General features: G+C 38.1%; 1 protein-coding gene across 1 annotated transcript in view; it reads right to left on the reverse strand.

Annotated features, from left to right (window-relative positions):
• Positions 1-16,722, reverse strand: part of ttc17 (tetratricopeptide repeat domain 17) — a 102,611-nt gene that overhangs the window by 55,182 nt on the left and 30,707 nt on the right. The window contains exons 9-14 of the mRNA XM_028793498.2: positions 15,906-16,066; positions 15,094-15,206; positions 12,647-12,793; positions 7,794-7,909; positions 5,308-5,461; positions 335-409 (exon numbers count right to left, since the gene is read on the reverse strand). Coding sequence (XP_028649331.2) covers positions 335-409; positions 5,308-5,461; positions 7,794-7,909; positions 12,647-12,793; positions 15,094-15,206; positions 15,906-16,066 — 766 coding nt within the window. The remainder of the gene's footprint in view (positions 1-334; positions 410-5,307; positions 5,462-7,793; positions 7,910-12,646; positions 12,794-15,093; positions 15,207-15,905; positions 16,067-16,722) is intronic.

Here is a 16,722-nt window from a genome sequence, read left to right on the forward strand (position 1 = left end):
TCATTGTATTTACATACAAGTCTATGGGGGAAATTGCTTCGGTTCACGACCAAATTTTTGGAACGAATTATGCTCGTGAGCCGAGGTTCCACTGTATTCTTAGGATTTTCTGCTTGACTCTTTCATTAAAGGGTACTTTGTAATGTGAGCTGCCTATATCATCTCATCTGTGTCACAGCTCACCTATATCAGGAAGAATTCCTGGGACCCATTACAAATTGTAACTTCTACAATGAGTGACCAATACCACAAATGATCATATCCAAAATAACCAATATTTTCTCCCTTTCCTGTTGAGAATATAAAAATGTCATGTTCAAAATGAATAACCTACCTTAAATCCTTGATTAATAATTTCTCCAATCTGTTCCTCAGTGAGGATAGGACTCTCAACTCGGGAAAACAGAATCTAAAATACAGAATAGAAACAACAAGGACATAAGACTTTTAACTTCATATTGCTATGCTCAGTTTTGCTTATTCTAACATGAACCTTATATTAGAGTATCTTGTAAAGAATATGGTCTGCAAATTTTACTTGTTTCAATAACGTCAGCCATTGTTTCAAGCATTCTAGTATTCTGCAATATGACAGTCTCAAAATTAAGCCCTTCCAAGATGTGTTGGGCAGACTCAAAGACTATGATTATCATATGAATTAGCCACATAAACAAAACAAAAACAATACAAATAAAATTGCCAAATGCAATGCAAAAGGAATGTTCAGCTCTGATCCTTGAAGGCCATAGTGCAGTGTTTCCCAACCTCGGTCCTGGACACCCCCCGTGTGTGGCTGCAGGTTTTTGTTTCAACCAACTTCTGTTTTTAATTGGACTCGTGGGCTAATTAAGTGATGTGTTATTTGAAATTATATATATGTGTGTGTGTGTGTGTGTGTATATATATATATATATATATATAGTCGACCCTTGATATACGACCGGCCTTGCATGCGAACAACTTGATTTACGACCAACAACTTGCGTTAGGACCTGAATGCGGTCACATGTATCTGCTTGCGCAATTGTAAACAAACAGCCGAGAGCGTTAGTAACCATCAGTCGGAGCCCAGATACATGTGTTTGTGGATGTAATTTTGGTCAGTGCAGTGATTTATCTATATACAGGTAAAATTCCATTACAACGAATATCTTTACAATGAAATTTTCATTACAGCGAAGTGTTTTTATGGTCCCGACAGCTTCCCCATATGATGCGAGTCTATAGAAATCTCGTTACTACAAAGTACATTAAGCAGATACTTTCATTACAACGAAGTGCCCTAAAGACCTTGAAATGCTTGAATGAATCATCCACAGAGCAGTTAATTCTGTACCGCAGCTCAGTTGTGCACAACAACCCCCCAAACAGAAACACAGTAAATTTTTTTCTTTCTTCTGAATTTCCTCGAAGTTTTTTTTTTTTTTTTGCCTTTTTTTTTTTCCTGCGGATTTCAGTGATACCTTTTACTTATTGCTCGTCAACATTTGAAAAACATCCATTGGAATTTAACTCATCGTCACCCTCCTATAGAAACGGCAGACACGAAAAAACGATAACACTTCATATTAGAAAAAAAAAAACTTTACATTTTTTACAGCTCTTGATTGCGGCAAAAAGAAAAAAAGACGTTGCCAGTGAATTCGGAATTTCGCTATCGCTATCAACACTGTCAACTTTCTTGAAAGACCAAGCAAAAAAAGAAAAATCTTGGGTTGCAAAACGTATGTGAACTGCTGCATTTGAAGACGTCGAAAAATCAGTTTTTATGTGGTTCAGTGATGCGTGTTCAAGAAACATTCCTATTAATGTGGCACTCATTCAAGGTAAATGTCAGGTTTGTAAACTCTCTTGGGACCTCCCACAACTAGACGACACACCGAAGAGCGTCTTGAAGTCCAAACTCTGCGTCTATGGAAGACTGTTTATCTGTTGCTGGGGCAACAGCCGGCTCAAAGCTGTGCTGAGTCTCTCAGCCAAAGCAAACAGAAAAGATATCGATGGGTGATATGCAAGGAACATTGTAAATGCAGGTAACAGGTAACTTGATCACTGATCTGCTGTGTCTGTGTATAGCAGAGTGGCAGATCACGCTACAATAAACAAGTGTGCCGTTCCTGTTTCAAGCTAAATAAAGCTGGTTTTGCTAAAGTACTGAGACTCAACCTGGGGAGCAAGACAGGGACTTATAGCGCGACCCCGATCTTTTATGATTTGCTTCTGTGTCGCTTCACTGCAGCGCTATGAGTCTGTTGTTACCCTGCCTGGCAACAGACAAACAAGCTTCCACAGACGCGCTTCAGGACGCACTTCAGCATGTCGTTCCCATTGAGTTGGGGTGGGGGGGGGTCTCAAAAGAGTTCAGAAACCTCACAATATGAAGAAAAAAAAAGGATGATTCAGCTTCTGATTAATAACTGTGCTGCCCACAACATGCTTCCACATTTAAATAAAGTTCCACTTGAATTCCTCCACCCAAGTGCACGGCAGCGCTTCAGCCATTGGATTTGGGCATCATTCGCACCTTGAAAGTGTATTATCGCAAGGAAATGCTGAGAAAAATTCTCATCAGTAAAATTAACGCAAAAGAAGATATTGAAATGATTGCAAACGCCTGAGCGCAAGTTAAAGTAAGCCTTTAAAAAACCTTCCGTTTCATTCTCCTCCTCCTCCCTTCCTGCAGCCCAAAGATGTCAAATTAAATGGTGAGTACAGTATGAAATTGTTGTTTCTGGTAGGCTAGGCACTTTTTATAACTTTTTGGTTAGTACATTAGAAAAATTATTGGTGTTTTGGTAAATTATGCACATTATACAACCCTTTTTTATTATGAAAAGGTTAAGTAAGTGTTGCAGTGGAAGGTTCGGAACGCATTATGGGTATTTCCATTATTTCTTATGGGAAAAATAGTCTTGACTTACAACCAACTTGAGTTACAACCAGCCCTCGCGAACAAATTAAGTTTGTAAGTCAAGGGTCCACTGTATATGTATACAGTGTATATATAGCTATATCTATATATATTAAAATGTACCAAGCTGTTATATGGGAATTTTTCTTTTTAACAATATTTTCAACTTGATTTTCATTCTACTTTTCTAGGTGTTCCAATTGTTTAATTAATCCATTAATTACTAATTAGTGGGTCTGATGCTAAAGTAGTTGCAGCCTTTGATTATTCAGTGTATGTCAGCGTTCTCTGCTCTGCTCATTTTTAATTGTCATTAATAAGATACAACGAAGGGGAAAAACTTTACAGAGAAAGGGCAAAATATGATGAAATCAACAAAAAAGAGTTAAGCATTTAAATCTATGGCAAAAGCAGAAATATTTCTAAATGTCCTATAAATGTAAAAATCATGCAGCTGTGCTTTTCTTAATGTAGAATAAAAGAAAAATAATACCAGCTAATTAAATGAGATCAGTGTTATAATGTGTTGTCACTAATTAGGAATCTATTTGGGACAAAAACCTGCAGCCACCGTGGGACTGCAGGACCGAGGTTGAGAAATACTGCCATAGTGGATGCAGGTTTTCATTCTAACCCTTTTCTTAGTGACTAGTTTTTCTTGTTCATTAAACTTTTTGCCTTAAATTTAATTGACTTGCTGTTTAAGACTCAGGCCCCTTAACTTCTTCGTTTCTCTTAATTAGGAGACAAACAGTAATGAGATACAAAATAAGCTAACACTTCACCAGCTTCCCTGTGTCGATCAAACAATACCTGAAAATAAAGAAAGGTCAAGGTCTCAGTAATGTTGATCTGCTCAGGTCCACAAAACATTTTAATGGTGCTTTTAGGGGAAAAAAAAAAAATCAGTTTGGGAAATGAGAGCACCAACAAGCCATGGAATTAAATAACGGGTTTAATTAACAATAAGCATTGGCTTCTAATTAAGAAACTGGTTGAAGTGAAATTGGTTGGAGTTTGAGGCCCCGACTCAGCTAGTCATCTAGTCATCCGTCAACTCACTTAACATCTCATTTTTGTTTGGCTGCAGTTTAAGGAAAAATTACTAATTTCATCTTTAAGTCTTAAAAAACAAGTCAATTAAAATAAAGGGAAAAGAAGTCAATTAGCAGCATGAACTGGTCACTGATTAAGAAAGTGACAGATAGAAAAACATGTAGCCATTTGTGTTGGAAACCCCTGTGCTAAATGGAAAGAAAAAAACATTCATATCCCCCCTACTCTGCAGAACACTTTAACTGCCCACTAAAAAATTGCAATCTTCTGATTTGTTGCTTGTATATGGCCTTTGGTTCAAAATTATGTATCTTCCACTATTTCTATTATACATGCTACTCCTTGTTATTCCATTCTAGTGAAAAGTTTATTTTCCAAAAACAGATGCCCCTTGGGTTTGGACAAGCTCCACTCCTGTCAAACTCTGTAATCCAATTATGTATACAAATTGAAACCTACACTGAAAATAACCATTAATAGAAATATCAGCAAAACCACATAATGCTATATTACTTATTTCACAGATTCCAATTTATTAATGACTGTAAAGCACCATTAATGTATTTAAATTGCAAAAAAAATAATTGAACTAAAATGAGCAAAGGGTGTGTACTACATACGTCAACCTTATGCATAAACACCCTACAGTTTTTGATAATGATACAGTATCTCATAGAGTTGAAAATGGCAAAGAAAGCCACCTCTAAATGGCAACTGATCTCTAAGCAGAGAAGTGTTGTCTATGCTAAAGGATTGTCAAGTGTCGCCTCCTCATCCCACCAGCTACAGGATACTTCCAGAGACAACACGGCTTGGACGCAGATGCACGTGCTGCTGGTTACATTCAGCAACACATGTGCACAAAAGCAAAAATGATTGAAAAGGGTGACTACGTCTGTAGTATGCAATAGAATTCATCACCATTAGTGACTGCTACCATGTGTTCATCTGAAAAAAAACTTCTCTGCTTCACTAGAAAGTAATCTCTACATGAAAACTAACTGAAATTCAGTTGAAAATTGGAATTTGGGGGGTTATCTGCTTGTATATATCTGCAAGAACCACCTGTACACATTAATATGTTATTGCTTGGTAAAATTAAACTTCACTTTATCTGTCCTGTAAGACTGAAAAATGGATAGACTAAGTGCTTTAATGTCTGTACATAAGAAATAACTGTTGGATGCTGCAATATACATTTATATTCAAATATTTTTTCTTAAAGGTTAAAAAAGGTCTTACAAGATTTACCCCAATTTAATTTTTATATAAATTCAGGCTCAAACTATAATAAGGGCATGTAAACTTCTCAAGTTCAAATTATTGTCAGTAAAACCTACCTTCTTGGCATGCACATCTGGAACTCCCATTCCCTCGAGCCCTTTCCCAAGAAAAGACTCCAGACCACTTCTTTCTGAATCTGTCACCACATCACAGTCTGGAGGAGAAGGCTGGGCATCAGGAGACCTCCCACGAAAAAGAAAATCCTTAAACCTGCAGAACAGTAATTTAGAGTCCATCATTACTTTCTAGTTAAAAGAAAATATACAGACTGTGCTCAATATTTTCAATCACGAAGTGGATGGCGCGTAGCGCAGGCTGGTGGGGGTTGGCGAGTGAAGCGAGCAGGAGGGAAACACCCTAGTGTGTGTGTGTGTGTGCATACTACAGTCAAAGGAAGTAGTTTGGGAACCCCTCTTAATTCTTTGGATTTTTCTTTCTCATTGGCTGAGTTTTCAAAGTAGCAACTTCCTTTTAATATCTGACATGCCATATGGAAACAGTAGTATTTCAGCAGTGACAATAAGTTTATTGGATTAACAGAAAATATGCAATATGCATCATAACAAAATTAGACAGGTGCATAAATTTGGGCACCCCAACAGAGATATGACATCAATACTTATTTGAGCCTCCTTTTGCAAATCTAACAGCCTCTAGACGCTGTCCTCCTATAGCCTTTGATGAGTGTCTGGATTCTGGATGGAGGTATTGTTGACCATTCTTCATACAAAGTCTCACCAGTTCAGTTAAATTTGATGGCTGCCAAGCATGGACAGCCTGCTTCAAATCATCCCATAGATTTTCGATTATATTCAAGTCAGGGGACTGTGACGGCCATTCCAGAACATTGTACTTCTCCCTCTGCATGAATGCCTTTGTAGATTTCGAACTGTGTTTTGGGTCATTGTCTTGTTGGAATATCCAACCCCTGCATAACTTCAACTTTGTGACTGAAGCTTGAACATTATCCTAAAGAATTTGTTGATATTGGGTTGAATTCATCTGACCCTCGACTTTAACAAGGGCTCCAGTCCCTGAACTAGCCACACAGCATGATGGAACCTCCACCAAATTTGACAGTAGGTAGCAGGTGTTTTTCTTGGAATGTTGTGTTCTTCTTTTGCCATTCAAAGCTGTTTTTGTTATGACCAAATAATTCAATTTTTGTCTCATCAGTCCAAAGCACTTTGTTACAAAATGAATCTGGCTTGTCTAAATGAGCATTTGCATACAACAAGTGACTCTGTTTGTGGTGTGAGTGCAGAAAGGGCTTCTTTCTCATCACCCTGCCATATAGATGTTCTTTGTTCAAATTGCGCTGAATTGTAGAACAATGTACAGATGCACCATCTGCAGCAAGATGTTCTTGCAGGTCTTTGGAGGTGATCTGTGGGTTGTCTGTAACCATTCTCACAATCCTGCGCATATCCCGCTCCTGTATTTTTCTTGGCCTGCCAGACCTGCTGGGTTTAACAGCAACTGTGCCTGTGGCCTTCCATTTCCTGATTCCATTCCTTACAGTTGAAACTGACAGTTTAAACCTCTGAGATAGCTTTTTGAAGCCTTCTCCTAAACCATAAGACTCAACAATCTTTGTTTTCAGATCTTTGGAGAGTTGCTTTGAGGATCCCATGCTGTCACTCTTCAGAAGAGAGTCAAAGGGAAGGAAGCACAACTTCAATGAGACCACCTTAAATACCTTTATATCTCATGATTGGACACACCTGTCTATGAAGTTCAAGGCTTAACAAGCTCATCCAACCAATTTGGTGTTGCAAGTAATCAGCATTGAGCAGTGACAGGCATTCAAATCAGCAAAATGACAAGGGGACCCACATTTTTGCACAGCCAGTTTTTCACATTTGATTTAATTTCATACAACTACATACTGCTTCACTAAAAATCTTTGTTTGGAAAACACCGCAGTACTCAGATGTTCCTAGGAAATGAAAGACACACCACTGTTATCTTTTTTTGTTGAAAGTAGAGTCAATTATTATGCAGGCTGAGAAGGGTTCACAAACTTTTTCATATGACTGTATATACAGTATACATATATATATTATACACACACACATATACATCAAAAAATAAGGCAGTATTTTAAGTGTATAGCACTTTCCTGACAACTCTCCCCCTATATATTTTAATTTTTTAAAAAGAAAGTATTTTGCTAATGTAAAAACAGAATACAGTTTAATTAGTAAACATCTACTGTTAAATTTTATTGTTTGAGTGAAGATTTCAGTGAGTTGTTGAACATAATTATTTCCACACTTGGATTTTTTGGAAATAATAAGCAAACAGACCTTAAACTGTTCATTTAATATATAAAAAATAATAAATATTGTTTTCAAGCAAATCTAGTATGTTTGGCACAAAGACAATTCTGCTCAAAATTTGACACATTTTTGACAATCAGCAAAACTGGAATACATTACAAATAAAGTTGTAAAGAATAACGTTTGCATTACACAGATACAGAAAGGTGTGGCTGGCGTTCATTTAAAACTCTTACGTATGGTGTCTCGGAATTCCTTACCAAAAGCCACGGTTTTCTGGTGGGAGGAAATATGTGGGAAGTGTTTCTACTTTGGGGATACTAGGGAAGTCCTGGGAGCAATCTGATCTTCTAGGCCAGAGGGCTTCATTGTGTTCCTAGAAAATAAAAACACTGTTATAAAATACTTTATTTTCAGTTGCAGCACTGCATTAAAAGTATTGAAACTTCTCATTCTTCCAAGTATTCACACCCTGAACTTTGTACTCTGTAGAAGCCCCTTTGGCAGTAATTCCAGCTTCAGGCATTCTTGGATCAAGTCCCCACAACTTTTGCACACCTGGATTTGGGCAGTTGATCCCATTCTACCTGGCAGGTCCTTGCAAGCTCCGTTAGATTTGATGGGACGCGTCTCTAAACTACCATCTTGACAGATGTACTTAGAGGTTTATGTCTGGGCTACTCAAGGATTACTCAGAGACTTGCCCCAAAGAAACTTCAGCGTTGTCTTGGCTGTAATCCTCGAGTCACAGTCGTGCTGACCTAGTCTGCAGTCACCATGCACTCTTGAGCACATTTTTTTTTTCCCCCCAAGGATCTCTCTTTTTCTGGTTACATTCATCCTGCCCTCGATGCTGGCCATTCTCCCAGGCCCTGAAACCAAGAAGCCCACCCATAGCATTATACCAACACAAAACAGGCTTCACCAAAGGAATTGTATTAGGCAGCTGATACGCAGTCTTCATCAGACATATGAGTGCTTGGGGTTCTACCAAAGAATCTAATTTTTACCTCATCACAGAAAAAAATCTTTTTTTTCTGCATGCTCTCCGAATGCTTTAAATGCCATCTGGCAAACTTCTAGCGAGCGGTCATATGCCTTTTACTCAAGAATGGCTTCCATCTAGTCAATCTACCATAAACACCTCATTGAAGGAGTGTAGCCGAGAAGCTTGTTCTTCTGACAGGTTCTCTCATCTCAGTGGAGGACTTCTGAAACTCTGCTAAGAGTGACCATTAGGTTCTTGGTCACCTCTCTCACCAAGGCCTTTCTTGCCCCTTGTTACTACTCTGGCTGGTCAACCAACTCTAGGAAGAGTCCCGCTGGTTCCAAACCTTTTCCATTTCACAGTTGTGGCCCCTGTGCCCCTGGTAATACTTAAAGCTTTTCAAACGGTTTGATCCACTTGCCCATATCTATGCTTTACCACAATTTCATTGTGGAGATTTACAGAGCGTTCCTTGGACTTCATGGCTTGGATTGTGTCCTGGCATGCAGCGTATTTTGTAGGATTTATATAAACAGGTACAGGTGTGCCTTTCTAAACAGCACCCAATCAATTCAGTTTACCAAAAATAGGCTTCAATCAAGTTCTAGATACATCTCAAGGAGAACTGAAGCAAACAGGATGCACGTGACCACAATTTGGAGTGTCACAGCACTCCAAATTTAGTTTTTAGTAAATTTGGAAGTATTATCAAATACATTTTTACTTTGTCATTGAGAGTAGACTGATAGGAAAAAAGCAATATTAGATAGCTGTCTCCACTCATACTCACTTAGTTCAATACTAGACCATAGAGGTCACAGCATACTTCATCAGCATGTGTTTCACATAATGAGTGATCATTTTATCAGGTACTTGGTCTATTTGCCATTACACAGCCTGAAGTAACTGCAGGATTGACTCAACGAGATGTCAAACCTGCAGTAGTAGAATGCTGGTCCATATTGAATCCAATGTGTGACACAGATTCTAAAAATCAGATGGTGGTTAAGTTTTATTCCAGAACATATTATTCTAAGTCAAAGACACTTGAAACAATATTTGGCATTTTGGGGCAATGTACAGTATGTAGCCAATTTCACTGGCATTCCTAGAAACGTCCTAAGGCATTTGAAGTTTTGGGGAAAGTGCACATTATCCTGCTGAAGAAGCCCACTCATGGATGGAAACAATTCTACCATTGAGTAAGGCACCTGCTTAGGCATGGAGCTGGACAGTTTGACATCTGTGGCAGAGCGACGGGCGCTCAGCAGGCTCCTATCAATCATGGAGAATCCACTGCATCCACTGAACAGTGTCATCTCCAGACAGAGGAGCAGCTTCAGCAACAGACTGCTGTCACCGTCCTGCTCCACTGACAGACTGAGGAGATCATTCCTCCCCCAAACTATTTCGACTCTTCAATTCCACACGGGGTGGATAAACGTTAACATTATTCAAAGTTATTGTCTGTTTTTTACCTACATTTTTTATTACTCTTTAATATTGTTTTTTTGTATCAGTATCCTGCTGCTGGAGTATGTCAATTTCCCCTTGGGATTAATAAAGTATCTATCTATCTATCTGATTATTTACAATGTCACAGGTATCATGTAGAATCATCGTCCCCCTTGCTAAAAAAAAAAAAAAAAAGCCCACCCACCTGTCTGAATGACTACAGGCCAGTAGCACTCACTCCAATCATCATGAAGTGTTTTGAGAGAGTGGTGCTGGCCCACATTCACAGCAGCATACCGGACACTCTGGACCCCCTGCAGTATGCCTACCGGCCCAACAGGTCCACCTCAGATGCCATCGCGGCAGTACTACATTATTCCCTCTCCCATCTGGAGAACAAAGACTCCTACATCAGGATACTCTTTGTTGACTACAGCTCTGCCTTTAACATGGCTATCACCCATAAGCTGTCTGCACTTGGCCTGCACCCCACCCTCTGTGACTGGCTCCTAGACTTTCTGACTGGCAGGCCCCAGTCTATCAGGATTGGTAATAGGATTTCAGCCACCATTATCACAAACACAGGCACCCCACAGGCATGCGTCCTCAGCCCCATCCTCTACACCCTGTTCACCCAGGACTGTGTCGCCTCCCACAAAGATAACATCATCCTAAAGTTCGCAGACGACACCACAGTGATAGGATGCATCACTGGCGGGGATGAGGCGGCCTACAGGAGGGAGGTGGCCAGTCTGGTGTCATTGTGTTGAGGGTGAGGTTGTTGTCCTCACACCGACAAGACGAAGGAGATGATAGTGGACATGATGAAGGAGAGGAGACCTCACCGGCCACTGTTTATCCGAGGGCTTGAAGTGGAGAGGGTGAGCAGCATTAAATACCTGGGCGTCTACATCAGTGAGCACCTCACTTGGACCCTTAACACCACACAGCTGGTCAACAGGGCTCAACAGTGGCTGTACTTTCTGAGGAGGCTGAGGAAGTTTGGTATGTTGACTAAGATCCTCGGCAACTTCTACAGCTGCATTGTTGAGCTCATCTTGACCAGCTGCATCACCGTGTGGTACGGCAACACTACTGCTATGGACCACAAACGCCTGCAGAGAAGATCACCAGGAACCCACTGCCCACTCTGCAGAGCATCTGCAACTGCAGAGTCCGCAGGAGAACTGCCTCGATCCTCAGGGACCCCACCCACCCACCCCCAACACGAACTGTTCACACTTCTACCCTCAGGCAGGAGGTATTGGAGTATGAAATGCAGGACTTCCAGGCTAAAAAACTCTTTCTTCCCCAAGGCCATTAGACTCCTAAATAACTGACTGGAGTTTATAACTGTGGTTCACCTCACTCCATCTACTCACACAACTGTATTGGACTTGTCCATCACACACCTACCTGCACCTTACACTTTATACTTCTATTCTGTTTTTATACTTTATGCTGCCTCTGTTACTTATTATCTATCTGCTACTTATTATTTGTGTTTACCTTTATTCGTTGATTTTGTCATTTGGTGTGGACAGCAGAGAAAGAATTTCATTGTACAGGGAAACGTGTTGTGCGCAGTACAATAAACTTTGAACTTGAATTCAAATTTGGTTCTGCTGTAGCTCAGTGCCATAAAAACAGAGCCCATTATAGTACCATCATCAGACTGCAACAGGAATGATCCAAAGACATGAATGAATTAGCAGGAAATGGAACTTTTTAGCTTATACAATAACTTGTGTCTCAGTCTGCAGTGTTTGTATTCCTTGTGAATTGAGCTAAAACTTAGCTCAGATTTCATGTTATATATGAACGTTGATTCTTGGATGATAAATCATAATTCAGCTGCACAAATAATTCCATGCGTCTGAGGATAAAACCTTTACAACACTTTTTGGATGCACTAATGAGTCTCCTCATACGCAACATTTACTATAATTTTTTACTGCTATTTCAACTGATATTCTGGATTAACATTCCCCATAAAGGTCAGAGAACAAAAATGGCCATACAGAACCCATACTTGTTTTCTTTTTGGCCCTCAGCAGGCAGTATGTCCAGGCTCTACTATCATGAAGTGTTGGGATACTGTCATTTTCAAAATGCTCATAAAGTCAATCTGTAGGAAGCTACACCTGCTTTATAAATCAAAAGCATTCACAACTTCTCAATGAAATCGAATACAGTGAGCACTTTGTGTATATTGTATATAAGACATGTTCTTTGTGATTCACACAGAGAAAAGAATGTAGAACAACACAACTATGATCGTAAACAGACACACTGCCACAATTATAATGTTTGAAAAACAAATTAATATAATTTTAATGATATACAAAAACCAAAGGTTCTTGTTAAAATGTTGCCAACTATATTAAACCTGCCCAGTGCAGATTTAAACTAGGGGCGTTAGTTACATAGCAAGTTATATAAAACTAGCATATTTTAACTTGAAACCATAACAATCATTTGTCATTAAACACATCAAAAATCAAATAATGAATAAGGTCATTATCAAAAACAGTAATTAATGTCTAGACATCTTTTTGTTAGTAAAAATAATAAATTTAGAGTAGAAACAATGAAATACTGGGCACTGGTCATGGAATTATATCACTAAATTCCTACTTATTCTTTATCCAGAGCATCAGATCTGCTTACCCTAAATGATGTGACGTCTTCTCCCCAAATGCTTCCATACTGAAAGTGCGCAGAAAGTGTTGGGAATAGCTCTCTGTGTTCACTTTGATTGAGACTCTGTTCAGAGTTGAGGGATGTAGTGCTAGCCACAGGAAAGTCATCTCCAAACTACAACAAGAAACAGTAAGCAGTGCCAGTATTAAATGACTTGCATAAATCACTAGTTTATGACTGCTAAAATGCAGAACTGCCCTGTCTACATTTGGAGCAAAGGCACTAACATCAGTTGTGCCGTTTATCCAGACACCGAGTAGAGGATAATGGCTTGGCAAACAACTTTAAGGCACATGAGGTGAATCTATTTTGGTTTCACATATATTGTGTTATTCTAATGGAAAATTTCACATTGTTTCAAAGCTATTTGTAACGAAGGAACTGAAAATTATGACTGCAACCTTTAAATCACTGAATGTACCTGGTGTGAAAGTCACTATATAAAGACTGACTGATAAAAAAATTGCATTTTGTAAAATGTACCCAAAAAAGAAGAAACACGTAAATTTTATAAATTATTTTCTTGAAATAAAACAATGTATATTCAATTCATGACTACAGAGTATTCCATTCAAAAATGGTATGCTACTTACCCCATGCAGTTTATAAGGACAGGTGAGAAATCATTTTAACCTCATGTCTTCACGCAGAATGAGAGACAAAAGTTTATGACAGAACAGAACATTAACGGCAACAATTTGCAAATAACGGCATACAATATGAAAAATGCCAGTGGAAAAAAGAAAAAATTTCCATATTACTCGTGTCGCAATATCCATATGTCCCTTATACAGTAGAAAGCACAAAACATGTAAAAGACATATGTATTTCTTGCTAAAAAATTATTAATAATAACTTCCAGGATAAATCTGAGCACAACTAAACGTAAAAAGACATTCCCATAATACTGTGCTTTTGAAATGAAGATTTGCCTTTACTCCTCATTCATAAAGTCTTCAATTACAGAAGCACTGGTCACAGTAACGTATCACTACCACATACACTCGCGTCTTGAAAACCAAAAAATCGTTCATAAAAATCAGACCCTGACTTGTATACCCATTCAAAAATGCGACACTTAAGATATGGAAGAAGGTGATTCGCTGTGGCAACCCCTAACGGGAGCCGCCGAAAGAAGAAGAAGATATCATCTTGCCTCCTCCAATCTCTCATCAGTTTCTCAGACGCATTGAATTTTGTTGCAGCAGTGCAGTTACCAATTTCTTTCACCCCTTCAACGACTTTTAATTTATAACCAGCTTCATATTTTCTTCTGATCGAACGCTCCATCATAGATAAGGGATGCTCTTATGATAAATGTGTACAGGGTGTGAGATACAAAAAACACTCATTAGTGCAAACGTTGCTTCAGAATAGTTCGGGTATCACTGTGTGGTCACGTAGGAACAATAGAGTGCAAGAGAGAGGGGTTAGGAGCACACGCTGATACAGCCCACTGCCGCACCCACAAAGAAGAAAACGGCCATGTGCTCCGTGGTTACTCTCTCAGGTGGGCGTTAGCATATCATAATCTCTTGGACCAATAGCATGACTTATTCCCATTTTACTTATATGACCGACATTATAAAATACCAGAAATTAGTCCCAACTTATCTGCGGGAGAACTTATCCACAAGTATATACGGTATTATTCTTTAACTTGAGCATCAGATATGCTTACCTAAATGATGCAGCAACATTCCCCCAAATGTTTCCATACTGAAAGTACGCTTTTGAAATGAAGATCTGCCTCTCCTCCTCATTAATTAAGAGTTTTTACTTCAGAAGCACTATATTATGGGAATGCCTATTTTTACGGAAATAGCTATTAATATTTTAGCAAAAAAAAACATGCATTTTGATCATACAATTGAATAACGGAGATGTGGATTGAGAGTTTTTTCTTTTTTCTATGCATATTTTCAAATCATTTGCCACTGTACAGAATTGGTTGCCACTGTTGTTCTATTAAACTTTTTTTTCTCTCTCTATACGTAAAAAATTAGGTTTAAATTATTTCTTGGACATCACAGCAAATTACATTGGGCAAGTAACATATATAAAATACACATAATTGTCTGGTTAGACAACTAATTTAAGTTCACTAAGTGAGTGAAATGGCAGCATTACAAGTTGCAGTCTTGCTGCTTAATCAAAAAGCATCAAGACAGAGATTCCTAAAGAGATCATTACTCTATCTTTTTCAAAGAGCATTGTCACGCTTATTTGCAATATATTTTACATGAACTGCACACTACACAATGATAAACTGAGTCAAAGCAGAAATTGTAGAAAGACAACTAGTGGTTCAAAACATTCATTAAAATAAAGGCTTCTCATTTAAAGGGTTGTGAACCACTGTCACAAAGCAATAACAAGTTGCTGATATGAAGACCACGCCATTTCCCACTGACCTGAATATATTCAACATTCTCAAAGATGTCTCCTCTGTGGTAACGCACGGGAAGGTCAAAGGAACAATGAAGGCTTTGTTGCTGCTTTCCCAAACGGCAAACCTGATGATTTCCTAAAAGACAAAATGCAAATAATGCTCTAAAGATACATTTCATGTTGGGATAAACTATAAAGCATGCATTCAAAAATTTTTGCTTTGGTTTTTAATTTTTTTGGTTTACATTTTGTATTACACTTTTTCTGTAAAATTGACTGTTTGACATCCTTTAACCTTAATATAGAAGTAAACATTGTCTTTGCAAGATAATAATATGTAAAATAATTTTAGTGGATTCTTAGCTTGTGTCATTTTTAATCAGCTATTTTTAATTAATATTTAATCTAAACATACATTAAAATTATTTGAACCAAAACACCATCTTAAAATCATGTTACTTTTTTTTCCTTTTCTTAAACACAGCAGCTGAACAGATTTCCATTAAAAGACACATTTAGTCTAATCTCTTTTCTAACACAGCACAATTCGGTGACTAGAAAGTGAAGCTTTTCAGTGCACGTTAGTAGTTAAGTTTAAAAGGGGAATCATTTGCAGGTTTTGGAAAAATACAACAAAAAATGTCTCGTGTAAAAGCCATACATATGTCCGATTACTGATCACCAATTTGGCAGATTTGTTAGGTTTTAATAATCAGCAACTACATATGAACTGATTCTACCGAGCTCCAAAAAAAAAACTGCAAATAGTCACCAGTCCGCATTGCTGATGTAACGGTATCTGGACTTTTTCATTTTCATATGACATTTTCATTACCAAGCTGAGCCTCTTTAGCCATTTGTGTCTCATGGATAATGTTGCGAAGAATCTGCTCTTCCTGTAACAGTTTGTGCTTTTCCAGAGTCTCTTGCTGACGTAAGTAGTGGTCATGCTGTTTCTGATACTCCTTAAGTTCATTCAGCGTACGCTGTAGTGACCTATATGAAGGAAAAAAAAAAACACTGAATTAGTCATTCTCATCAAATAATAGAACATAAAAACATAATGTCTATATTCAAGGAGAAAGAGGGAAAAATCTAATTTGTTCCTAATGCTTTTAATATCACTTTTACCTAAATCAAATTTGTTGATTCTATTACATTCAAAACCAAGGCTATGATTCAGCTTTATGTTTTGCAATAACATTACAAATCTAAATGAAAAACTCTTTTCAAAAGAGCAAGTAATTTAAATGGCTAAAGGTGAGCACATTCCTATAAATTAATACAAAAATAAGAAAGGCAAGAAATATCCTGTTGTTTTCAGTTATCAGCTAGTCTACCATCAGTGCACAGTTAAGTTCAAACATTAATAATAAAAATACTTTTAAACTGGAGGTGCAACTTTAATTTGTAATGCACCCAAACTTTGAGTTGGTCTTCCATTTTCACATACATATAGAGAATAGACTGAAAATTTTACCTGCGTGTCTAACTAACATGAAACAAGTGAGAGCACCGTAGCACCAAGTCGTTAAAAGTATGTTAACTCTAGTGCAGGAATGTATTGTAGTGTTGAGCTGATGGTAGAGCTTTACCTTTTGGGTGTATTTATAAGTGAAGGCTAAGAAAGACAGGTGTCACATATGGAATTG

The sequence above is a fragment of the Erpetoichthys calabaricus genome, chromosome 2 (assembly GCF_900747795.2).
Source record: "Erpetoichthys calabaricus chromosome 2, fErpCal1.3, whole genome shotgun sequence".
NCBI classification, from domain to species: Eukaryota; Metazoa; Chordata; class Cladistia; order Polypteriformes; family Polypteridae; genus Erpetoichthys; species Erpetoichthys calabaricus.